Consider the following 26,003-nt stretch of genomic DNA (forward strand, 5'->3'; position numbering starts at 1 on the left):
AACAAAGCTAGAAGGTGCTTCACATGGTGCAACCAGGATTAAAATATTTTAGGAGGTATTGAGGCAAATAAAATGTAAAATGGAATAAAATACCCAACAATAATATAAGAGTTGGGACGTTTGCTTTCAGAAACTTAAAAATGTGCCACTTCTGGATGATCAGTGAATAGAAAATAAGACATGTTCACATTAATCAATGAAAAGGTGATTTATTGTCGAAAAGCTTTTTTTTGTCCGTTTTTTTTTTTTTTTTTTTTACATTATTTCATTTCCACAGACAGACACAAAGCGTCTGCTGTGATGTCGGGTTGAAAACAGGCCACTGATCACGTGTTTGGATCAAAAAGCCTCATCAGTTCAGAGCTGCTGTTCGCCGACGTGCGACACCTCAGCGTTAAACAGTGGCTTCAGCTGGCAGCAGGGGGCGCTGTCTTGTCGCACAGTCGGCCCAGCAAACCGGCCATCTGCAGCAGAGAGTTGACGCCTTCGGCCACCCGCATGTGAGTGTAACCGATCTCCTGGAGGACAGAAGCAGAGAAAGACATCAGGTGAGACGTTCGGTTTGTTGGATTTCACCGTCGTCTGATGATCCCAAAACAGGCTCAAGGAAGTTCAACACGTTGGGCCTAATTCTCTTTCTTTCAGAGTGAAATAAGATTGTTTCCAGTCTACTGTCTGTGGTGGGGATGGACCTGGGGTTGAACATTGTTAGCCTAGCTTAGCATAAAGACTGGATCCAGGGTGAAATAGCTAGCCCGGCTCTGTTGTTGAGGCTTTTTCATTTCTGCACTTTAACAGCCAATCCTTTGTCTCACTGCATTTTATATGAAGTTGGACCCTGTTAAGTACTTAAATGTAAGTTAATAGTACAACGAATAAAACTAAATGTAGGTCATTCAAAATAATCTTTGAATTTACAATTTAAAATAATTTAGTTCAAGGAAAGGCTTTTGTTCCCGATGGTCCAAAACCCCAAAATAATCAGTTTATAATTATAAAACAGAAAAAGAGCAAATCCTCTGTGTGTGTGTGTGTGTGTGTGCGTGCGTGCGTGCGTGCGTCAGGGGGCGGAGCTCTACCTCACCTTGATGAACTCCAGTTTCAGGTACTCGGCCATCTGGTAAGCCTTGCAGACCCTGAAGATGTTTCCGATGATGTCCTCTGGAGAGTAGCCCAGCGCCCACAGCTGCTCCACCACCTTATAGGCCTCGTCAATGTTCCCGTCCACGCAGTGTCCCAGCATGCTTTTCACCAGCAGAGGGTGGGGCTCGTCGCACACTTTGAAGACGTTCTCGCTGTTGATGTAGCCGAAGCCGGAGTTGGTGGACTGCAGGTTGTTCAACGCCTGGAAACACAGAGACAGAAGTCAGCACGACAACCGCGCGTCTTCGAGCCGAGCACCAGGCTCTCGTCTCGCCCGTCCCCTCACCTGTCTCATGTCTCCCTGGGCGGTGAAGATGACGGCCTCCAGCCCGTCGTCAGATACCGACAGACGTTCCATCTCCACCACCTCCTGCAGCCGGGCCAGGATCTGCCCGTCCGTCAGTTTGGAGTATCGCAGCACCGCGCAGCGAGACTGGATCGGCTCGATGATCTTATCCGAGGCGTTACAGGCGAGAGCGAAACGCGTCGTCTTCGAGTAGATCTCCATGATCCTCCTCAACGCCTGCTGAGCTCCATCCGTCATGCTGCGGGGAGACATTAGGAGACACAGGTGTAACTTCCTGTTTCAGACAGCTTCAAGATCAGATCTTCATGTGTCCTCAGAGAATTTTCCTACCACTCAGTCTGGACTTTCAATCATTAAAAGACAAATTTCACTTGATAAAAACGCTGATATAACATCATATCAGGCATTCAAACAGCACATTCAAAACATGTTTTATGTAGAATTTAACTTCTTTAAGCCCCTGACATCCTAATCATCACTATATATGGATGGGTGTTCCTGGTTCAATAAAGGTAGAAGAATACAAAGAAACAAAAAAAACTTGAATTTGACCACAACTCAAAACTCGATGTAGCTTCTTAAAGCTCAAACTGATTTCTGGCCCCTTAAAATGAATCAAAGTCTACGTGTTCGTTAAGGACTTGTGAGCTTTTCTCTCGATGTTTCTTTATCATTTCATGTTGTTATAAGTGTTCCAGGCGAAGTCAGGAAGTGTCGCACGGTTTGATCGTACAGTTTGTCCCTGTGATGATACACCTGTCGTCTCACCTGTCGGCCTCGTCCAGGATGATGATCTTGTGTCGTCCTTTGGGCAGCGTGACTTTCTGCTGAGCAAACATCTTGATCTTGTTTCTCACCACATCGATTCCCCTGCGGACACAACGGCCACAGTCACTGTCGACGTACCCGCACGTGTACACACGACACGACTCAAAGCCGCCGCGTTGATCTTTGAGCGTCAACGTTCATTCTCCACGCTGGAAAAAGTAGTTTAACAAAATAACCTTCGCTCACGGTCCACTTACTACCTTCTGTCAGGCTGGCAGGGCTGAGATTCTTCGCAGTGATTTCCGGTAGGAACCTCACCTTTCGTTTGAAGCGTTGAGTTCCAGCACGGCGTCCTTCAGGGAGGCTCCCAGCAGAGCTCGGGCCAGGCACAAGATGCTGGTGGTCTTTCCTGTGCCTGGAGGACCTGGATCACAAGAGACAGGTGTGATTCTTTTCCTCGCTTCCTGTTATAAAAAAAGCTAGTTTTGGTGTACACGTAAGAACTGCAGAGCTGAAATGATTCACTGATTCGTCCATCGACAGACAGTGAAGCGCTCATGTTTCAGTCGTTCATCGTTTCAGTCATTTTTCAGGGAAACAGCAATAGTTTGTATTTGTATGGGAGGAGGTGGAGCAGCACTGATAACATGGTTGGTGTTCCCACACCTCTGGATGAAGCCCTCCATGCATGCAGACTTTATTATCAGGGGCCTGTGAACCGGTCTCAAAGACTAATGAGACACAGAAACACAACAACAGGCATGTTGACATTTGACTGTCTGGTCTAAAGCAATGATGAAGCAAATACTGGACAGTGATGGCTGATCGAGTTCTTCATTTTCGAGTGTTTTTGAGCTACTTCTGACATTTTTCAGGACTTTTCAATCTCAAAACTGCTTCAGCAATGGAAAACTGCAAATCTCAGAGCTACAAAGCAGTTTTCATTCATCCTGTTAATGGACCTCCCTGAGCACCACGCAGTAGATGTATAAGTGTCAAAGCGGACTGACTTTAAGGTCCTTTGTCCCCCCGTGTTTGTCCACACTGACCTGCGATTATGATGTTGGGGACGTTTCCCTCTCTGGCGAACACCTCCAGCCGGCTCACGGTCTCCTCGTTCCCCACGATCTCGTTCAGCTTCAACGGACGGTATTTTTCCACCCAGGGCAGCTCGTATGTGCTACCGGAGCTTTTGGTCGAAGTCTCTGCGGCTTCAGTGTCCGCCTTATGTCCGCTTTCAGTCGGTTTCTTCTCACATTCAGCGTCCGCCATCTCCACGTCCATGGTGAGCACTGTTTCTGTCACTGCTGCCTGTCAGCCCGCGAACCACAGGCGGAACTTTTCCCTCCCTGACAACCACACGATAACAAACTGACGCCTGATTGGCCGAGCATTCACTGGTGATGACGCTGATTGGCCGAGAGTTTAGCGCTAAAAAATCGCGATATTTACGTCCACAGGACTTGAAATTAAAGACGCTGTAAACAAACAAAACAAATGCACCCATCAAAAACACACAGTGAGAACATATTGTGAATTACAAATCGTTCAGTTTTTCGGAATTGAAGAAGAAGGCTCCCTCCAACTGCGTTAGATATTTATAAAAAAATGTATAAAGAAAAGTCACGTACTTGGAGCAAAATCTAATTAGAAACTGACATAAAATAGTGCAGTAGCTAAATAGAGGTATATAATACAAAATGTAAAACCAAAAAATCAAATAACATATTATGCTGTGCTAGACAGGTGACAACTGTGGTAGTGGTGGTTGTGCAGTAATGTAGAAAATGTATATACACGCATATACATACTGAGAAATCAACAGGTTGTAAACAAGAGAGTAAGCAGGTGGAACCAGTGCAGTGGAATATGCAATCAGTTCCAGTTAGTAGTAGTATGAAGTGTAAATACCATCCATTTATCAATAAAGTATATGTGTGTTTGTATTTAAATACCCTCTTTTTTCAATGATTAAGGTGACCCACTTTACATTATATTTGTGTAAGGATTTAAACCTGCTTTTTTAGAAGCTGTGCAACAAGCTGTCACTGACATATTATCACATTATGAAGTTGATAACTGTATGATGAGCATTTTAACAAACTTGTCTCCTTCCATATACAGCAGACACAGAGCAACATCGTCGCACTGGAGTCGTGTTTGTGTCACCTGATGAATGTAATTCCAGCACTCTCTCTCGCCCTTTTTTTGGTCTCCACCAGCTCATGAGGGAAATCTCTGACTCTTTAGCTGCTAAAAACTCCACTATGTTCACCAGCTGGTCTCTAATTGTGTTTGTCTGCTGTCTGCTGCTGAGCAGGTAGTGCTACCTGTGTGGTTCTGTAATGATTGTTTGTTATTTTGCTTTGTATTTGTAACGGTTAAATATTATTTTATTATTATTTAGCGTGGATATGAAGTGCAGAGGCTTTGGTCAGGAAGTCGTCATCGTCAAGTCTGAACCACTTCCTACTTCCGCAAACACAGTTCTGTGTAGCTTCCCCGTTTATCGGTTGATCAATGCGGCGGTTGACTTCTGACTTTCGTTTCCTGGCTCTGTTAAATATTTTTCAAAAGTTCCGACATTTATGAGTGATTAATAAACATCATGACGGCCAACAGCCGCTGTTCTGCCGCGGAGCCTCCGGGCCTGGAGACCCAGCGACGGGAGATCGAGTCTCTGCTGCGGGAATGTGAGCTCCGCGCTGGGGACAGTTGGTGAGAGTCCGCCCGCCTGCCGCTCGGCTACACACATAAACACACAGTGACAGGGCTAGCTGTTAGCATCACACGGCTAACGTTGCCTGTCGGTTATTAACGGGTTTAACGACAGAGTCAAACCGTTTTGGTATCGGTGTGAGTTTGTTGGGACACTTTAACGGCTCGGTGTTGGATGTTAGCCGTTGTTGCTGGGTTAGCTCATGCTAACCAGGCATGACCGTTAGCCGACGCTGCTAACGTTTAACGCTAGCATGTCAACCAGCTGGAAGGATGTGTTCAGGGTCGCCTCGTAATTCTACCTCAATTTTACCAGAAATGTACCTCCCAGTTCATTCCGCTCACGTAATAGTCATTTCACACCTGAGGCTTTCAGAATAATGACTACTGAGGAAGAGGAAAGCAAACAATGAATATTTCCATTTTAATTTGGTCATCCACAGAAAATAATGTTGCATGTGTGTGTTTCAATCAGATGGTGGGTTAAATGCAGAGAAGTAATTTCCCAGTTTAGGATCAATAAAGTAAATAAAGTTAAACTTAAACTTAATGAAAAATTCCTGTCACAGTGTCCCAGAGCTCAATGTGATGTCTTCAGGTTGCTTGTTTTCTCCGACCAACAGTCTAAAACCAAAGAAATTAACTTTACGCCAAAGAAATGTAGGAGTTTCTGCTTGTTAATTTAAAACTAAGACTATTTAGCTATTATCAACATGGTTGTTCGATCGATTAATGATAGAATAATTCTGTTGTTGCAGTCTGTGTTTCCTCCCAGATAAACGAGAAGGGATACACCCATATTGGTCATGGCCCGGCTGATACTGATATTCTGAGGGCAAAGATAACTGCGTTTAATAAATCCAATTACTTTCAAACGTTTAATATGTAAAGGTAAATTTGCTGGTGCTCTCTGGTGGACAAACAGTGGAGCCATTGATAATAAATGACTTCAAACTGAGCTCAGAATTTTTGTGCAGCAGTTTGTTTTTACTCGTTGGCTGATACTCGCTGATGATTTAACCGTCTGGCTTTAATATCATTCACTAACACTTCCTTCTGTATCAAAGACATTGACACATTCTTTTAAGACTTCTTTCTGCGTGAGACTGAATTATTCCACACATGACAAGTTTCTCCACAAGTTGTTGCACTATTTTCTTACAGGCAGACAGGCAGACAGACAGACAGACAGACAGACAGACAGAGGCTGCTGAGCTTTCACTGCCTGGAAGATTTCCTGTCTTTGTGTTGTGGTTTCAGTTTTAGTTCCACATCTGTGATTGTGTCTGTCCGAGTTAGTGCAGGTAATGTCAGTAAAACTCTTGTTTAATTTCAAGCTGAGTTATAATGATGTCAACATCATCATTTTGTGTCGTGCTGCAACAACTTTAAATTTCTGTCATTATTATATATGAACTGGAGAAAACCTCTGTCTGTTTTCCAAACACTGATGAAACAATGTACAACAAGGACACGGTCACATCCTCACGTTTTGAGAAGCTTGAGGACAGAAGGAGCTCCGTGGCCTTCTGGTCCGGCGGCTCCGTGGCCTTCTGGTCCAGCGGCTCCGTGGCCTTCTGGTCCGGCGGCTCCGTGGCCTGGGCCTGTCCCGGGCCGTGAACATCACGCATCAGTTTGTCATGTTTTCAGTCAGGATACTTCCTGTCAGTCCTCTGTAGAGGTTAAGCAGAACTTGGCACCGGGATTTTACCTTCTGGAGTTCCCTGATGAAATGCGGTCGTTTCTGAGCTTTCTTGACCAGAGTGGAGGTGTGAGATCACCATGACAGGTTTTCTGTGATGCTGATTCCCAGAAAGCTGTTCACCTGCTCCACCTCAGCGCCACTGATGTAGACCCCTGTTTAAAATTCCACATGGTTCTGTTGATGTTGAGCTGTACGCCGATTTCCTCACAATATGAATTCTGTGTGTGTGTGTGTGTGTGTGCGTGTGCGTGCGCGCATCTGTGTGTGTGTGTGTGCGTGTGTGTGCGCGCGCGTGCGTGGTGCGTGTGTGCGTGCGTGTGCATCTTGCAGGTACGTGGTGGAGCGCCGCTGGTATGAACAGTGGAAGGAGTTTGTGGAGACCGGAGACCAGAACTCGTCATCCTTCCCCGGTCAGATTGACAACACTGAGCTGTTTGAGGGTCAGTGAACGCCTCGCTCCACCTCACCTGAAAACCAAACCTTTTCCACAGACAGCACTTTGTGTCTACTGTGATCTCTGAGCCTCTGCTGCAACAAGAAACACCTGAAAACAGCACTTAAAACAAACGTTTTTAGTTTTTTAATATTATTTTCCATAAATATGAAAACCTGAGAATTGCCTTAAAGAAAATTTTGAGGAAACGATCGCGTTTCTGTGACAGAAAGTTGGTTGAATCTTGAATTGCTGGTTTATGATGTGGGACTCCCCAGACCACATGAAATCTTTCATTACCTGTGATTCTGATTGGAAGTTTATTGAACAGGCTGTTGTGTGTGTGCTTTGCTTTGATGATAATCTGGATCACACAAACCTTCTTCTTTGTTCTCATAATCTAACACAAGTGATTTGACCTGTCAAAGTTTTATTCTCCTGTGTTCTTTTTATATGTACATATATTTTTTCCACCATGATGAAAACAAAGCTTCACCTGGAACAGGTGTAAAGGTACTGACAGCTCTGCAGCTTGACGTATAAAATGAGGACATCATTCTGTCCCTTGTTTTCAGATCTGGACTCGTACCACCTGAAGGAGCGTCTGGTGGAGAACGAGGACTTTATGTTGGTGCCGGCTGAGGCCTGGCACAAGCTGCTGGCCTGGTACGGCATGGTGGATGGCCAGCCGCCGCTAGAACGCAAGGTAACATCATCACAACCCAGATACTCGCCAGATACACACCAATCAGCTACTGGTGTACTGCTGCTACTTTTTGGAGTCCAAAATAAGTTTGTGTGTGTGTGTCTGTCTGTCTGTCTGTCTGTCTGTCTGTCTGTCTGTCTGTCTCAGGTGGTGGACCTGCCCAGCACTCTGAAGGTGGAGGTTTACCCTGTTGAGATCTTCCTCTGTCTCCATAGCAACATGGAGAGCATCATCACCTCACAGTTCAGCCGCGCCGACAACATCCGTGAGTGTGTGTGTGTGTGTGCGTGTGTGTGTGTGCGTGTGTGCGCATGTGTGCGCATGTGTGTGTGTGTGCGTGCGCATGCGCATGCACGTGTTAAACTGCCTCACAGCTCACTCTGGCTCTGTTGGAGCTCCAGTCTAGTTCTTCCACACCAAACTGGGAAAGCGGGTTCTTTCTGGTGCTGCTCTGTGCACAGGAGCATTGTCGTGTTGAAACAGGAAGGAAACAAACACAAACTGTTGACACAGAGTTGGAAAGGTGCTGTGTGTTGAATATCACTGTAGGCTGGAGCATGAAGATTTCCCTTCACTGGAGCGTAGAGGCCCAGAGCAGGAAAAACAGACCAAGCAGATATTAAACACTCAGTGTGTCATTTCAGCTGCAGGAGTCTCTGGTTCTAAAGATCTACTTTGAAGACCTTATCATCGAACACAATCACCTGGAAGTTATCGCAACTAGAGTGAAAACTAGAGGGTGTGCGGGCTGGCAGACTACATGACACACACACTTTTCCTAAACCTAACCAGACTGCATGGAGGGTGAGGGTGAGGGCGTCTCATGTAGCAGACGTGTCCTGTAGTACTGAGCGTCTGCAGATAGGGGGCGTAAAGACCTGTTACCATGCGTATAAATACGGATTTCTCAGGGTTTGAACACTGGTCGAAACATTTGGTGTAATGTGAGTGCACATCTCATCAGAGTCTGTGAGAAAAGTCCAGCTCCAGATCAAATCCTCCGGCTGTTGGAGACAGTGTGAGCCGTCTGAGGCACACAGGTGAGCGTCAGGTAGAAATGCTTTTTAGATCAGAGACCTGCCATCAGAAAATATTAACTCAGCAGCAGGAGACTGAAGCAGGAAATCCCTTCAAAGACGATCAGACCGACATCATTCATGATGGACAGAATTGTTGAGTGTTATATCTGTGAGTCCGTCCTTTGTTCTGTGTGAGTCTTCGTTGATTGTCATCTTGTGTGTGCAGAGTCGATCCAGAGGGCCATGTGCGAGGCCTTCTCGGTGCCTGCGGGCTCAGAGTGTCGTCTGTGGATGAAGAGTTCGGACAACAGCTGCGAGCGCCTCAGGAACGTCCACGTGAGCGTGTTGGACGCCTGCTTGAGCTCCGGGATGGTGAGGACGGACTCGTCTCGCCCTCACCGACACTTTGACGTCACTCAGTAACGTTTAGAGCCGGGTTGATGTTTTCCACGTGAACGTGTCTGTGACTCAGCACCCGTCTCTTTAAAATCATGAACTTCCTCATAGTGTCCACCTCACTGATAAGATGAAACGTGTGTGTGTGTGTGTGTGTGTGTGTGTGTGTGTGTGTGTCAGACGGTGATCATGGAGACGAGGAATGCTGACGGCACCTGGCCGAGCTCCAGACCTCAGATCATGTAAGAACACACCTCTGCCGCTCTCTCATTGGTCTTTAGTGCTTTCCTTTTCTCTTTCTGTTCTTCTGTCTCTCTCTCTCTGTCTCTCTCTCTGTCTGTCTGTCCGTCTTTCTTTTCTTTCTTTCTCACTCCATCACATCCTTCCTTATTTCTTCCTGTTTGGGGACGTCTGTTGTTCTACCTGTCTCACTGCCCTTTATTGTCTTCAGTTTCAGTTTTATTTTTTCGGAAACCCCTCTTCCCTCCCTCTCTCCACCTCTCTCCACCTCTTCCCTCCCTCTCTCCACCTCTTCCCTCCCTCTCTCCACCTCTTCCCTCCCTCTTCCCTCCCTCTCTCCACCTCTTCCCTCCCTCTCTCCACCCCTTCCCTCCCTCTCTCCACCCCTTCCCTCCCTCTCTCCACCCCTTCCCTCCCTCTCTCCACCTCTCCCTCTGCTCTTCTCGTACAGCATCGCACTGACAGAAATCACCTCCTAACACATGTTTAGCTGTCAGATATCCTCCCCCCTGGAACTGTGGATCAGCCTCAGAGATCCAGTCCAGTCTAGTGTTGGTGTTTAACATGCTTTGCTAAATGTAAAATAAAAAGCTTTGTGCTTCAGTTTTACAGCATTTGTGATGAAATCTAATGATTACTCCCAAAAGAAAGACAAAATGTTAGATATAATATAAAGTACAGGTCAGATTTATCAGTGAATCCCGAGGATGTTGGAGGTTTTGTGAAACTGTCTTGTGATCCTGTAAACCTGAACTGATCTGACATCAGTCACATTCAGTCTGATCTGACTCTGTGTCCCCCCCCTCCGCCAGGAGGAACTCTGTGGAGGAGCAGGACTCGTACCGAGGACAGCCGGGAGTCTGCGGCCTCACCAACCTGGGCAACACCTGCTTCATGAACTCTGCCCTGCAGGTCTGTCACGCACACACACGCATATGCACACACACACTCACGCACACACACACGTGCACACACATGCACACACACACATACACACATGCACACACGCACGCACACACAGACACACGCATACGCACGCACACACACACACACACACACACAGACACACACACAGAGGAAAACCGAAGTAAAACATGACTGCTGAAGAGCAGGCGTTCTGTGTATTGCTTAACTTTTTTCTTCTGGTGCTGATTCGTCGTATCAAACCAAACTCAGACGTAAACAACAAAATATTTTTACATTCGTTTTGGTCAAATGGTGAAATAAGGAGAATTTCTTCAGTTGGATGTCCTGCACTTCTTTTTGGTTCAGTTTGAGACCTGTGAAAATCAGAGTGATGTCACACGTTAATGTGCAGCTCGCTCTGCTTTGTCTCCCGTCGTCCATCCTAACTCCTCCCGTCTCCTCGTCCGTCTCCGCAGTGTCTGAGCAACACTCCTCCTCTGACCGAGTACTTCCTGCTGAGCTCCTACCTGGAGGAGCTGAACTTCACCAACCCGCTGGGCATGAAGGGCGAGATCGCCGAGGCCTACGCCGACGTCATCAAACAGATGTGGTCTGGGAGGCATTACTCTGTGGTGCCGCGCGTCTTCAAGGTACGAACGGATGAGCTGCTGACCGCACAGTGACAGTCTGCGTCACTCTGCTCACTCTCTGTTAAACACATTTTAATTCATGGTGACGTATAAATGATACCTGTAAACCAGGTGTGTGTTGCCTGGCAACATCAACATTTGTGTGTGTGTGTGTGTGTGTGACCCACCTGTGTGTGTCTGTGTGTCTCTGGGTGTGTGCGCGCAGACGAAGGTGGGTCACTTTGCGTCTCAGTTTCTGGGTTACCAGCAGCACGACAGTCAGGAGCTGCTGTCCTTCCTGCTGGACGGACTGCATGAAGACCTGAACAGAGTGAAAAACAAAGAGTACATCGAGCTGCGGGACGCCGACGGACGACCGGACCAGGTGAGCTGCTCCGACCACACCTGAGAGGCACACCGGGCTCCGTCCGTTCTGCTCGGCTTCCAGTCTTACGTTTCTCCTTCCTGTCCCGCAGGAAGTGGCCGAGGAGGCGTGGCGAAACCACCGCCGGCGGAATGACTCGGTGATCGTCGACACGTTTCACGGCCTCTTCAAGTCCACGCTCGTCTGTCCCGAGTGCCACAAGGTCTCCGTGACCTTCGACCCCTTCTGCTACCTGAGCGTCCCACTTCCCGTCAGCAAGGAGCGCGTCATGGAGGTCTTCTTTGTGTCTCTGGACCCCTACGCCAAACCTGCCCAGGTGATGTCTCTACCTGCCGTTAAATATGCAGCAGAATGAGGATGTCAGTGTGCAGTCATGTGACCACGATGTCAAACCTCTTCCTGTGTGTGTCTGCAGCATCGCGTCGTGGTTCCTAAAGCAGGAAAAGTGTCTGAGCTCTGCTCGGCCCTGTCGGAGATGACCGGCGTACCTGCCACACAGGTGTGTGTGTGTGTGTGTCTCTGTGTCTCTGTGTCTGTGTGTCTGTCTGTCTGTCTGTCTCTGTGTGTGTGTGTGTGTGTGTGTGTGTGTGTGTGTGCCTGTCTGTCTGTCTGTCTGTCTGTCTGTCTGTGTTGGTTTGTGTGTGTGTCTGTGTGTGTGTGTTGGTTTGTGTGTGTGTGTGTTGGTTTGTGTGTGTGTGTGTGTGTGTGTGTGTGTGATAGATAGTTGAAGACCTTCAAACTGTTGGTTAAGGTCTCAAAGGTCACTAAGATGTGTGTGCGTGTGCGTGCGTGTGTGCGTGTGCGTGTGTGTGTGCGTGCGTGTGTGTGTGTGTGTGTGTTTCAGATGGTGGTAGCTGACGTGTTCAACCATCGCTTCTATAAGATCTACAACACCGACGAATCTCTGAGCTGCATTCTGGACCGAGACGACATCTTTGTGTAAGAAAACGTTGAGTCTTTGTCAGCCGTTCGTTCTGAGCGGGTTAGAGCGCCGGGCTGCCCGCGGCGTGACGAGTCACGAGCTTCGTTTTCCCCGTGCGCAGGTACGAGCTGAGCGTGCCGGAGGAGCAGCAGGAGGAGCGGGTGCTGCTGGCGCTCTACCTGAGGGAGCGCTCTCACTACAGAGACTACGGCTCGGGCAGCAGCTCGTACGGCACCACGCTGTTCGGACACCCGCTGCTGCTCAGCGTGCCGCGCAGCAGCTGCAGCCGCGAGGCGCTCTACAACCTGTTCCTGCAGAGGCTGGCGTGAGCACACGCACACACACACACACACACACACACACACACACACACACACACACACAGAGAAAGTCTGTCACACACTTCAACTTCAGCACTTTTACTTCTGTTTCTTAGTAATTATAGTGAAGGTATTTTTTATATAAAACTTTTTTTTACTGATTGTGTGCATGCGTGTAGGCGCTACGTGCGACCTCCCGACCCCTCTGAAGAGTTGGAGGAAGAGGAGGAAGATGATGATGATGAAGAGGAGCTGTACAAGACTCAGACCAACGGCGTCAGTGACGGTAACATCACGGGCGTGACATCATTAACCACATCAGCGCTGAGTGTGTGACAGCAAACTACTCACAAATTTTCTCTGCCAGTGGGGGTGGGGGGGGAATCAAACCGGCGACCCTCCAGTCACAAGCCGCTTCTCCAACCTCTAGGCCACGGCTGCTGTTTTGTAGCCCAGACAGTTCAGTACCTGCAGGCTGTTCTCTAGCTCCTCTCTGATTGGTCCTCTGTTGTTTCCTCAGACGAGGAGCAGGAAGACGGGGAGAAAGCCGGTCCCTCTCAGACAGAGCCCTCCTGCAGCGATGCATCTGCAAACAGCCAATCAGACGACACCGCCGCCGCAGAGCCCCACCCCGATCTCAACCACACGCAGTCCTCACTGGACCATGACGACAAGGAGACCAACAACGGGTCCCAGGACCAGACTGAGAGCCCCTGCTGCGCCGGCACCGCCGACAGCAGCGACGATCCCAGCGACCTCACCTCAGAACCAGCAGCAGAGCCGCCGCAGCAGCCCCGCCAGACCGCAGAAGAAGAAAAAGAAGAGGACAAGCAGGAGGAGGCGTGTTCTCCCAGCCTGCCAGCCAATGAGCAGCCAGCTAAGACGAGGGCGTGTCGTAAGAGGAGGAAGAGTCTGTTCACCATCCAGGCGGTCAACTCCAACGGGACGACTGAGAGAGGGACGGGAGAGGGAGGGAGCGCCGTGTCCTTCACCTGTGAGCCTGAACACGCACACACACACACACACACATACACACACACACACACATACACACACCTACATTTTGTATCTGTCTCGTTATCATTTCTTCAGCTTTCACTTTATTGTTGCTGAGCTGAAACAGACTTCACCATTAAACAGATTAAACCTGCTGAAGGTGTGATGACACGTCACCTCGTGTGTGACCTCATCGTCTACACGTGAGAACAGTTTGTTCAGTCATTCAGTTACCGGCAGGTAGCCGAGTCCGCAGGTCACATGACACCTGAGCCGTTCTGCTGACTTCAGGACTTCTGTGTCTGCAGCTCAGCCGTACGTGGCCATCGACTGGGACCCGGACATGAAGAAGAGATTCTACAATGAAAACGAGGCCGAGGTCAGTGTCGGCGTGTGTGTTCTCGTTATCTGCCGTGTGTGAAGGTGTTCACAGTGATGGTGCTTCAGGGACCGTTCACACATCATCCGGCTCGTCTGATTGATAACCAGACCTGCTGATACGATATCAATATTCAAACAAACTGGTACAAACAGAAAGTCAGCAGATGTTGATGTTTTTGAATCTTTATTAAAGAACTGATCAGGAATCGCAGGAAGTGGAACATCTGACGTTCTCTGGTGCTTGAAACTGATTTCTGTGATGAGCTTTTATTGATCCGACACTATCTGAGCTTTTGGGCGTCGGGCAGAGTTTCACGTTTGTCTACACTTCTGTGAAACACGCATTCTTCACGTTCCTTCTCCCTCTGCCTCGTCTTCCTCCTCGCCTGTAGAAGTACGTGAAACATGCCAGCATGGATGTTCCTCAGCAGCAGACCACCGTTCAGCTGCAGGAGTGTATCGAGCTGTTCACCACGGTGGAAACACTGGAGGAGGAGAACCCATGGTAACACACGCACACGCACACACGCACACACACAGCCTCCTGGTCATGGACTGTGAGCTGTGGACATGAGAAAAGTACATGATGTGTGTGTGTGTGTGTGTGTGTGTGTGTTTGCAGGTACTGTCCAGTCTGTAAGAAACACCAGCTGGCCACGAAGAAGCTGGACCTCTGGTCTCTGCCGGAGGTTCTCATCATCCACCTCAAGAGGTTCTCCTACACCAAGTTCACCAGAGAGAAACTGGACAGCATCGTGGACTTTCCCCTCAGGTACACACACACACACACACCCACACACCCAAAATGTCCTCACTCCCAAGGTCTGAAACTGGATCTCACAAAGATAAATGAACACACACAGTGAACACTGAACCGTTTGTGTGGTGGTTGCAGAGATCTGGACTTCTCTGGCTGCCTCCTGAGGAAAAGTCTGTCCAATGGGGAGCCTCCGAGCCGTTATGACCTCATCGCAGTGTCCAATCACTATGGAGGACTCAGAGACGGACACTGTAGGTCCCTGTGTTTCATATTTTTTCAGCTTTTTGTCAGCTGAGTAATTAATGTTGAATCAGAAATGTTCAGGGTTTCATTAGTCTGTCTGTGTGTGTGTGTGTGTGTGTGTGTTCGTTCGTTCGTTCGTTCCTGCAGACACCAGCTATGCGTGCAACAAGGATAACGGTCAGTGGTATTACTTCGATGACAGCAAGGTGACCTACGCCAGGGAGGACCAGATCGTGGTCAGTATGACATGACATATGACATGTTGGTCTCATGTGTGAACAAACACGGAGTCACGTGCACGCTAACGTCCTGATGGCGTTTCTGTATCACTTTCAACACGTCCGAACTGGACGACAGCAGCAGTTTAACCTGCAGAGAGAAGTTCCACCTTCACTGTAGTTAACGTCTCCTCTCAGTCATCATCAGTTTAACACTGATGAAGATGTCAGCTGCTGAACTCAAAATGACTTGCCAAGAATCATTACTACTTGTTAAATAATAACATAAGTCATATTATTTGTACAGCACTTTTTCCAACTGAGTGTTCTACACAGTTGAACCAGAACTGGAACATTTCAGGACTGAGGTGGTAAAACCAGACACTCCAAATAAAGACCAGCAATAACAAAGTAGACGACGTGTTGGAAATAAAGCAGAGTGGCAGCTTTGATGAAAAGCTTTTTAAGAACATCTGTGGGTTGTTAGAAGTGGTTTTTAAAGATGTCACTGATTCTGCAGCCTCAGATCTTCAGGCAGGGAGTTCCTGGTCTCAGGGCCTCTGACTGTCAAAGCTGGGTCACCTTTAGACCTGATCCAGGACTCAGGAGCCTGTCTGAAGGTGGTCAGTAAACTAAAACTTACTGATGCCTGGTGAAGAGGCTGGTCTGGTCTGGCCTGGCCTGGCCTGGCCTGATGTGGTCTCTGATGGTCTACATCAAAGTGTCCTCACAGGAGTCTCGCTGTTCTGACGTTGCTTCACTGATTCTTTGTCTTCTGTCGTTCAGACCAACGCTGCCTACGTCTTGTTCTACCATCGACAAGACAAGATCCGAAAACCCACCCTGCCCGCCCCCAACGCGAGCCCCGCCAGCGACATCACTTCCTGCAAAGACGACGACGCAGAGCTGGGCACCGCCTCTTATGTCACCATGGAAACGGACTAAATGAACCCTCAAGACTTGGTTTTAATTCTACTTGACGGTAATTTATTTGTGTTGTGGTTCTTCGTCAGAGGAAGCGGCCTTTTCTCCTCTTTTACGTCTTTCTGTTTTCACGTTTTGGATTTTTCTTGTTTTCCAACAGCACTTGAACATTCTGATTTCTTCTCGTCCCCCACTCACTGAAAACAGAAGCACATCTGCATGTTGCAGCTCAGCTCTCGGCTCATTTCCTCCTGGTCAGAATCGGTAGATAACGTGGACGCTTGATACTCAGGTAGCTTGACGCGGCAGCAGCTCGGTTAAGAGCGCCGAGTTGAGCCTGAACCAGATGTTGAACATAGAAATCCAGCTCGGATGGTCTGCGGCCACATTCAGCTTCTACATTCATCTGGAAGTGAGCCCGAAACTTCAGCGCTGGTTTGATTCTGAAATTAAAAATCCAGCTTTTTTAAAACACTGACACACAGTTTAACACGTAAAATAAATCCTGACCACGTTAAACAGGTTATGCTGCACACAAGCTTGAAAGCAGGTTAGTTGTCATGGTTTTTGTGTTCAACAGGATTCAGCAGAAACACATTAAAGTGGGCCCAGGTGCAGCGTGAAGGGGATTGTGGGTAATCGGTCGTGTTCGTAGCAGAGAAGCAGGTAATTTAATTCTGAACAAAGCTGCCAGGGATGAGAACGAACCTCTTTGTATATTTTGGTTATTTTTTTGCTGGTATTTATTTTTTTAATGGATTAATTTCAGATGTCGCAGGTTGTTTTTGTTGTTTCCTTGAATGATTTTGATGATCGACAGGACGTTGAAATGCTTATTTTTCATATTTATAGATTACATTTGTATTCAGGCATAAATCTATGGGATGGCGCGGCAGGTTAACTGTTGGATCTTTGTGCAGAGACGGACTCTGCTGGGTTTTAAAGCGGCTCTGTGTACAGTATTTTTGTATTGTAAGAATTGTATTATTATCATTCCTGGGGGGAGCAGGAGGGAAGCTTGAGGTGATTTCTTTCTTTGATCTTCCCTGTCAAATATCAGATGAAAATATTTTATTGTACTTTCAAGCTTTTGATATGAATAAAAGATGATTATTATCACGACGATGAGCGAGTTTTTACTATTTCGTTGCTTTGAATTTTTCTGTCATGTCCTGTAAACAGACGTATTTAGTCTGTTTTCAGTCTTCAGTACATTTACTGCACTCGTCATGCATCAGGTCTCAGTACTGTGGCTGAACAGATCTGCTGTAAACTCTGAACTGAGGGAAAGAAAACTGCGTGAGGATTTTACAGCGGCAGGCGTCTAATTACCCTCAGAGTCCGGCCATCGGTTCTATCGACGCTGTGCTCACGAGTGTTACTGAGAACATCTGGGAATGATGGACGACACCGAAAATAAACAGGTCAACAAACACGAGCAGTCAGGCGGGTTGAAAACAAACACCAGATTATCCAAAGAACATCGTTGGGGTGTGAAATAACCCCTGAGCGAACAGGAAACAGTCATGACTGCAGGAGGATCTGGATCTTACAGTGAGCGCTCTGGATCGGTTGGTCTCTGACCTGCTGGTCATGTTCCTGTTTCCTGTGAGTCCAGTTATTAAAATGTTTTTAGTGACAGAACCGCTGGCCAAAACCACAAACATGACGGACCGTAAACACCCCCCCGTTCTCTGAGCCTGTACAGGTAATAATTCCCAACACCAATAAAACATCTTACTGGGTTTCGTGGAAAAGCGGTTGCTAACGAGGGGACCGTAAACCTGAGTGTGAAATGCTGCACGACACAGACGAGAGAAATTCAGTTAGCTGTGATGGCACCTTTATTGAACTGTTGCTCTCACTTCCAGCAGCCTCGGCTGGACGGCCTCGGGGCAGGAAAGTGTCCGTCCCGCCTGCCGTCGTTTAAAAAGCTCCTCCGACCGTTCTGTCCTCCCGAAACATCCCAGTCGTCTTTAAACGCTACGTCTGATTCCTGCATCGCGCCGAGGGAAGCGTCTTCCTGAGAGGATTCGTCTGGTGCAGAATCTGCTGGTTTCTGAAACACGCCGGTGTTCTGGAACGTCCGAGAACTTTTCTAGAACTCGTCTGCTTTGGGCTTCAGAGCCAAGAGGATTTCAACTGCACAGCTTTCAGTCTGTCTTCTGTCTTCTGGAACACTGAACCCACAAAAACTGCAAATATCTGAATGATCGCTGACCTTCAATGACGACTGAGCCGTCAGCTTCCATCTGCTGATGAAGACCATGAGACTGGTTGGAAAGCTCTGGAGAAAGTCCTATTTATAGATGTAGTTACTTTTGTGTAAATGGTGAGCAATAAACTAAAGTTTCAGACAACGACTCAGTTGTACTGAAGCATTAATGTCATGAACACATCTCGGAGTAAAGCTGAAACACTTCACTGTGAGCGTTTCTGAAGGCAGCACGTTAGAATTTGGGGTCTCATGAAAAGACAGGAAGTGAAAGAAGCGTCTGAGGAAACAGGCTGATTTCAGACAGCGTCATGTAATTAGAGGGTTTGTGTTCCAGAAGCATCAGAATCGACGTAGAACCCGCACGTTCTCGACTCCTCAGCTCCGCCCACAGACGTTCAGAGTTCTACAACCTTTCCCGGACGTTCCAGAGCTCGCGGCTCCTCCTTGTTCTAGAACATGGTGGACTTCAGGTCCTGGCTGAACAAGTTTCCAAAGTTCAGGTCTTTGGACATCAGCTCCTCCTCCACGTTCTCCAGCGCCCACTTGTGTTCAACGATCTCCAGCGCCTCCCACTCACTCTGCAGAGACAAACGAAGAGTGAGTCCCGTTCCACACACGTCTCTGCAGTCCAGTTCAGACGTCCCGGAGGACGACCTGACAGTCTCACCTTAAAGGCCTTGTTGGGGTCGGGGGGCATTGCCATGGCAGCACCCGTCATCTGGTCCTGCATGATCCGCGACTGGTCCGCAGCTGTTAGTTAACACAGTTTAAATCAGAATCAATTGAATCAATTCAGTCAGACCAGGAACTCCCTGCCTGTCAGTCACCTCACATTAATCTGCTCATCTTCATCACCGTTTGTTCATTGGATGTCAGTTTAGTAGCGATGAGGATCACTAAGAAATGTTCTTACCTTCAAACATTTTGGAAATAAAACATTTGATGAATCACAACTTTTTGTTCGTGCACAAGATCAAATGAATAAACAGCTGAAATGAGGCTCAACTCTTCCACATCACAAATGATGCAAAGCAGTTCTGGATCTTCTAATTATCCAAAAACATCAAACAAAACACAGGAAATCAAACAGGAATCAGACCAGAAGCTGACTCACCGTTGTCCTGGCCCAGAATGAGGCTGTACATGCTCCTCAGTCCAAACACATTCAGGAAGTACCAGGACGCTGAACTCACCCTGCATCGAACAGCGTGAAATAAACAGGACGTTACGTATGAATGCAGATGAATGATGAAGTCTCAAAGGGTGAAATAATTCTTGATTAAATTAGTTTAATTTCATTCAGTTGCAGCAGTTTGTATGGTTTACATGCTGAGACGCTCCATTAGGACCAGGCTGGTGACAGCTTCCACTTCAGCATCACTGAAGCATTTAACACGATGGTGAAGTAACCTGTTGTTGATAGTGTGTTGACTCAACAGCCATGTGTAATTCTCAATGCTAAACTAATCCCCCCCGGGGCTGTCAGGCCAGAGGAGTCTCAGACAGCAGAGCTTCAGTTGAAAGGAAAATACCCTGTCTGGTGAGTGTTGCATTCGTGGTCTGGTGAGTGTTGTGTTCACTGTCTGGTGAGTGTTGCGTTCACTGTCTGGTGAGTGTTGCGTTCACTGTCTGGTGTGTGTTGCGTTCGCTCTCTGGTGAGTGTTGCGTTTGCTGTCCGGTGAGCGTTGCATTCGCTGTCTGGTGAGTACTGTGGTGTTTCAGTGCTGATTTGTACCAGGAAGCGTCCAGTGACAGCAGATCTATCCCTCTCTGTAGCATCGGCTTGAACCTCAGGGTCAGAGGGAACGGCACCTTGGCTGCATGACGACAACAAAGACATGATAAACAATCAGTAATAAACAACAGGCGACAGTTCAGAACTGTCTTCATATGAGCTGAGCAGAATGTGATCAGGAGATTCTTTTTACTCCTGAGAATCTAGAAAAAACACATCTTTTCTGACTGTTTCTCTATGATCTCACACCCTGAATTTGGCCCCCAGATGTTTCCACTTTGGACTCTATGACGAGCTTCAGGAGGTCGTTTCCCTCGTCACTACACTGCAGTGTTTCCTTCAAAGGTCCAAAACTTTAATGCAAACACACGCTGAGCCTTTTCGTTACGTAGAGTTCAGGGCAGGACTCAGCGTGACTCTACTGGTGAAGAACAAAACGATGTGCGATGATGAAGAACTCACTGATGACGAATCCAGAGAAAGCCCAGTTGATCCATCCACCAATCATAATCATGGGCAGGACGTTAGTCAGGTTTCCCTTCATCATGTCTGTCAACATGCTGGTGTCTGCAACACACACACACACACACACACACACACACACACACACACACACACACACACACACACACACACACACACACACACACACACACACACACACACACACACACACACACACACACAATATTTACGTTAATGAACAGCTGAAAGAATAAGGCTGAAGTAAGAATACATCAAAGCAACACATGAACTTGATGTAACACTCAAACGTAATTAGTCAGATCCACTCAGGTCCTAATAATGGAGCTGTGACATCATCAGCCATCATCATTTTACTGCATTTGACGGCTGCGACGGTGCTGCTTTTACCCAGGAGTCTGTGTTTCACTTCTTCATATTTGTTTAATATTATAGTTTTATGACTGGTCGTATGCTGCAAACATGGTCTCTTTTGATTAAACACCATCATGGCTCAACTGAGGAAACCTGGACCGTCTCACTGAGCTGATGACTGCCATCGTGTCACCGCTCAGTGAAGCAGCAGCAGAAAGAAATCCTGGCTATGCTGAGCTTGTTTATGATTATTTTATTAAAATAAATCAAAAAGTAATGAATTTCAATGTAGGTAACACACACACACACACACACACACACACACACACACACACACACCTGTCATGGGGTTCTTGGGGACGACCTTCCTCTTGACCTTCTTGAAGAAGCCGGTCTCCGAGTTATTGAAGTAATGTTTTCTCATAGCAAAAGACTGAAACAGTGAAACATGTTGACACACAGCAGCTCACACACAAACACACACAGTCACAAAGTCCTTCAAAGTCATAACATGAAGATCATTTTTATGTTTTACATTCTTTAAGCTACCAGAAATCTCAGTTTAAATTAGACGCAGTGAAGGTACAAAGAGAACGAGGCTTCATTTATTTATCCATTGGTGATCACTGCTTTGTAACAGCAGACTTCCACTGTTCACTCTGACAGTCTGGGATTATCCCAGAGTTGGAAAATCCAGTGTAAGAACACTAGAAACTCCTGTGCACCATTCTGATGCCTGATAAACCTTCAGACTCTTGGGTCTGTTACTCAAGCTGGACTTCTTGGATCCTGTTTCATGCTTCATTGTGTGATTTGATATCGTGTGGAGATTAAAACATTAATCATGGGCAGCGTCTGTGTTCCTCCATGCAGCACAGATGCAGGCAGGAAGTTTGTCATAAGTAAGTAATGATGTAAGTAAGGACTAGGACTAGAGACCAAGACAAAGAGAATTTCCAAAGGATAATAAATGAAACTGAGATAAAACGAGGAGCTCGTACCTAAAAGTGGGGGCGGTGGTTTGGGTATGTGGTCATTTTATTTTAACTATTTATTCACAGAAACAGAAAACGTGCTACATCGTGATTTGTATTGTAACGGATATGAAATGATCTACATCAGGATATGAGTTTTTGGTCATATCTCACAGCCCTTCTTCAATAATACCTGCAGCAACACTGTGACTGTCAGCGACAGCGCGATCTTACCTGTCGGGGAATGTACTTTCCATTCTCTCTGAGGATGCGGCTGCGCAGGAGCACCTGGCTAAACAGAGACACCAACATAACGTCAGATTAGTGACACCGCAGGCCGGTCTACCAGCCGGCCAATCAGAAACACAGACTGCGTTCAGACAGGAAGCACAACAGACACAGAGGAGAGCGAGCACATTCTGCACCGTCACCACAAGCAGCTGACATAAAAAAACTGAACGTTACAGGTCAAACTGGACTTAACGATGCAGAGGACCACAAAAAGTCAAAATCCACCTCACCTGTCAGAAACCTGCTCCAGGTCCACCTTCTTGTCACTGTGGAGCAGCTGGGTTACATAATGACGGATGATCCCGACGAAGAAGGTGATGAAGACGATGGGCAGGACCACCCACATCCGAATACTGGAGTCCAGCAGGAGCTCTGGACCGGCCATTGCTCTCTGTTCAACCAGCCAACACAGACAGAAGCGCCGGGGCGACGATCTGAAAGAGGAAACATCTCTTCAGCCCAACAAATATACAAACTGCCATCATTCTGACACGAGGACTCAGTGATTAACATCATCTTAATGTTTACTTCAAAAAGCTTTATTTCCACAATCACTACTGGCAGCCATTAACCCTGCTGGTCGTTTCACAACACCTTCTGCTGCTTCAACGGATATTTTCCAAATGAAGAAATATTTGTCCACTGCACATTAAAAAAAGGCTTTTCCTCTGCAGGAAACTTACAATGACACATGTCCTTCAATTATTTTTAGAGCAACATGTTGAAAAAACAAATTGAATCTCTCCCTCCAGCAAAAAAAAAGGTGTTTTTCTTCTTGTTCATACAGTTGAATGGCTGTTGGCTGTTTTCACACTCGTCTGCTGAAGGTTTCTCTTCACTCACTGAAGGCAGAGGCAGGCGTACGAGCAGGATTTGACATCAGAGCTAGTTTGGAAACCGATCCTGGTTCAAGATTAACTTTTTACAACTGAAGCCTCCAGCTCATGTACACTCAGAGCGGTCTTTTCAGTGCGGGGGGAGACATCGTGTGTCGAACTGAAAATATCGACATACTCTTAGATTCTAGAATTTTAAATGAGGAAGAGGAAGTAGATGTCATTTTAAATTTTTTAACAAGACAACTAAACTTTTGTTTTGTGGAAAAACCTTTTTAGACACAAATTATTATTCAAGTATTTTAAACATATGTTAAAACATATCTTCTTCTGATCAAACAGTCAACAGAATATTTTTTATATCCAGATGGACAAAAGAGTCTTCAGGGATTCTGGAAACACCTTCAGAACAGGAGTGAGCGCTGTTCAAGGACCTTCTGGGTTTTTCAAAGGTCACCTGGTGTTTATGCAGCTCTGCGACTCGGATGAAAGACATTAAAGTGCAGTGTCACAGCAGCCAGGTCACATACAGACAAATGAGGAAGAACCAAAATACATTTAAGAATAGACAAGACGCTGAGCATGTTGAGCACTGCAGACGGCTCTGCTCAGGTCTAATGAGCTGTTTTGGACACCTGTTTCCACAAAGCTCCACAAATAAACTTTGCTAACCTAAAAGACGGACGACATTTGATAACAACACGCGGTTCCATATTTATATAGATGCTGTTCACTCGGTCCAGCTTTGACTCAGTGACACATTAACTTCTGATAATGGACTGACCTGTTAACGACAGCAGCGGGCCTGAAGAGCAGCTAACCAAAACACAACAACCGGACACAACTGAAGCTGCGGTCTCTACTTTTAACTGTAGCAAAGCTAACCCGCTACTATCTGACCAAGCATTAGTTAACATCAACCGGCTAGCGTTAGCATTAGCCCGTTTCCCTGAATAGAAACTTAGCTAAAGACGCTAGCCGGCTAACTGGGCTAGCTAACCTAGTTCCTCTTGCACCTTTAAATTACTGTTTCTACGAACCGTCTGTTTCAGTGACAGCCCAGTTTGTTTTATAGACGTTAATAAGCTGCAAGTTTCTGAGACTATTCGATTATATGTGTTTAAATAAGTCACGTATCTTACCACATTTATAAACTTTGAGCCTTAGCTACAAGACGAACACGTTCGGCAGTTAAAAAAAGACGAAACACTTCCTGTCTAAGCGGAAACACGTGACAGAAGTAACATAACATGCTACAAAATAAAATGTATTTTGTAGCGCGTTAATAAAAGCAGCCCTAACACGTTATCGTCAACTAATAAGCAAAAAAGGACAGACTATACAGAAATGCAGCAAGTGGTGGAATAAAAAGTAAACGTTAGAATAAAAACCAATCAGCTGTTATCAAATCTCACCTTTCAAATTAAAGGTACTTAGTTGGAGTTTAGATGGCTTCAGGTGTGATAGAGTGACATCTGCTGGTCTCCTGATGAACAAGCTCTAATGGCTGCAGAGGAGAGTGCTTGGTAATAGGAGTTAAATTACATCCTCTGTAATCTAGTTGTGTGTGTGTGCATCACTCAAACAAAACAGGACACATCTTTCCATCAACATGAACAGATTTTTTTATATCTTTAGAGCAATAAATATTTCCACTTTTCCATATCTCTGCAATTTCAAAAACAAAGTACAAGTAATATATATTTATATACACAGCTAAAATTTCCATACATAATTTTTAAAATAATGTCGTCTCTGTTGACACATATTTGACACTGTACTCATACAATTTTACAAGGACTATTGCAGTCTCTCTTTGCTCTACATTATAAACAAGATTTTTTTTTTCCATAAAGCGGTCCATTGTGTTGTTACGTACAACTCAGACCCCCGGTCCATCGCCCTTGTATAGATACACACAATACAGACTGTCTTCACACAGGAACAGAAGAATCCACTTTTAACTTTATCTGAACCAGATCTGATGTGCTTTAATTTTTTAAAATGTTCCCTGTTTTGCCAGCAGCAGTCAGACCAGATCTGTTTCTACTGGCGTCAAAAAGCAGATCTTCTGTTCCTGGTGTAAACTCAGCCAGAGACAAACTGCCCACTGCGGAGCAAAGTGAGTACTCGCATTATTTTTCATATAACGATGGTTATGTACATTCATGTTTATAATACAGTTTCATTCAGTGCAGATACTGTAATAAATACCACATGCAAACCGATAGTGGAGAGCAGACCCGGGCAGAAAAAAAACTTAAATAGAGCATTTAAAGGACCATACCTGGGTTTTAGCATGTTATTAAAGTGCATTTACAGTACATTACGTCTGCAAACCATGCCATGCATTTAGATTGATTTCCTACCTTCCAACACTGTTGATGCTTGGACCCCGAACAAATGCTGTGTTGGATTATCTGTCTGCAGCAAGTGTCAAATCTCTGCAGAGAATGACACTGAAACCGAAGCCTGCCTTAAAGAAGGAAACCAATTTAAAAACCGAGGCATGATTTGACAAAAGGTTTGACACTAATGTAAAGTAGATACAATTTGTGCTTGACAACATGCAGAAGCTTGGTCATGGAGCTTTAAAATGGGAACTTCAGAGAGGATGCGCTTGAATGAACTCGGTCACGCAGCAGAACAGCGTGAAATGTTCTTGTAATCCCTTACGAGGTAGGTTTGATCCAGTGCGCCTCGGGAACTTTGTTATTTTGTTAAGTGTTGTAGTCTGGATTAGACCTGGTCTCAATGTATGGCTCCTGCAAAGGGGCAAAGTGTTTCTGTAGGGGACTGCAGATACATGATGGGGACCCATCGGTCCAGAATTCCTAGCAGCTCAGCATGTGTTGTTTGTTTGTATGATTTTAAAAGGTTGTTTAGTAGCACAAGTGATTCCATTAAAAGGTTGGCGAGAGGCTGTTTGATGATTCAGAGGTGTGTGTTTGCACAAGCATGCAGGGATGAATCAAAGTAATTATCACAGTCTG

At 46.3% G+C, this 26,003-nt stretch overlaps 3 protein-coding genes across 4 annotated transcripts; 1 reads left to right on the forward strand and 2 right to left on the reverse strand.

The window, feature by feature from the left end:
* Positions 1 to 230: 230 nt before the first annotated feature.
* Positions 231 to 3,532, reverse strand: rfc2 (replication factor C (activator 1) 2). The gene is made up of 6 exons (XM_041946207.1): positions 3,268 to 3,532; positions 2,537 to 2,642; positions 2,219 to 2,320; positions 1,430 to 1,688; positions 1,085 to 1,345; positions 231 to 518 (listed from the first exon to the last, which is right to left on the reverse strand). Exons 1-6 carry the CDS (start codon positions 3,500 to 3,502, stop codon positions 408 to 410), a joined length of 1,074 nt encoding a protein of 357 aa, XP_041802141.1. The 5' UTR covers positions 3,503 to 3,532; the 3' UTR covers positions 231 to 407.
* Positions 3,533 to 4,708: 1,176 nt separating this feature from the next.
* Positions 4,709 to 17,241, forward strand: usp11 (ubiquitin specific peptidase 11). 2 transcript variants are annotated; one of them, XM_041946043.1, is made up of 22 exons: positions 4,709 to 4,936; positions 6,972 to 7,081; positions 7,650 to 7,780; positions 7,928 to 8,045; positions 9,026 to 9,171; positions 9,376 to 9,437; positions 10,248 to 10,347; positions 10,818 to 10,991; positions 11,197 to 11,355; positions 11,447 to 11,671; positions 11,771 to 11,854; positions 12,200 to 12,294; positions 12,399 to 12,602; positions 12,777 to 12,883; positions 13,118 to 13,591; positions 13,902 to 13,972; positions 14,367 to 14,479; positions 14,597 to 14,746; positions 14,870 to 14,985; positions 15,125 to 15,213; positions 15,982 to 16,177; positions 16,280 to 17,241. In XM_041946043.1, exons 1-21 carry the CDS (start codon positions 4,827 to 4,829, stop codon positions 16,138 to 16,140), a joined length of 2,997 nt encoding a protein of 998 aa, XP_041801977.1. In that variant the 5' UTR covers positions 4,709 to 4,826; the 3' UTR covers positions 16,141 to 16,177; positions 16,280 to 17,241. The 2 variants fall into 2 exon arrangements, with proteins under 2 accessions (XP_041801977.1, XP_041801976.1); XM_041946042.1 differs by having other exon boundaries at positions 15,982 to 17,241.
* A 699-nt stretch (positions 17,242 to 17,940) lies between these two features.
* zgc:86609 (TMCO1/EMC3 family protein) lies at positions 17,941 to 24,213 on the reverse strand. The gene is made up of 9 exons (XM_041945952.1): positions 24,153 to 24,213; positions 22,405 to 22,608; positions 22,118 to 22,175; positions 21,249 to 21,342; positions 20,535 to 20,639; positions 20,073 to 20,154; positions 19,452 to 19,531; positions 19,005 to 19,087; positions 17,941 to 18,915 (listed from the first exon to the last, which is right to left on the reverse strand). Exons 2-9 carry the CDS (start codon positions 22,557 to 22,559, stop codon positions 18,787 to 18,789), a joined length of 786 nt encoding a protein of 261 aa, XP_041801886.1. The 5' UTR covers positions 22,560 to 22,608; positions 24,153 to 24,213; the 3' UTR covers positions 17,941 to 18,786.
* Positions 24,214 to 26,003: the final 1,790 nt, after the last annotated feature.

This window comes from Chelmon rostratus, chromosome 10, assembly GCF_017976325.1.
Source record: "Chelmon rostratus isolate fCheRos1 chromosome 10, fCheRos1.pri, whole genome shotgun sequence".
In the NCBI taxonomy this organism is placed as follows: domain Eukaryota; kingdom Metazoa; phylum Chordata; class Actinopteri; order Chaetodontiformes; family Chaetodontidae; genus Chelmon; species Chelmon rostratus.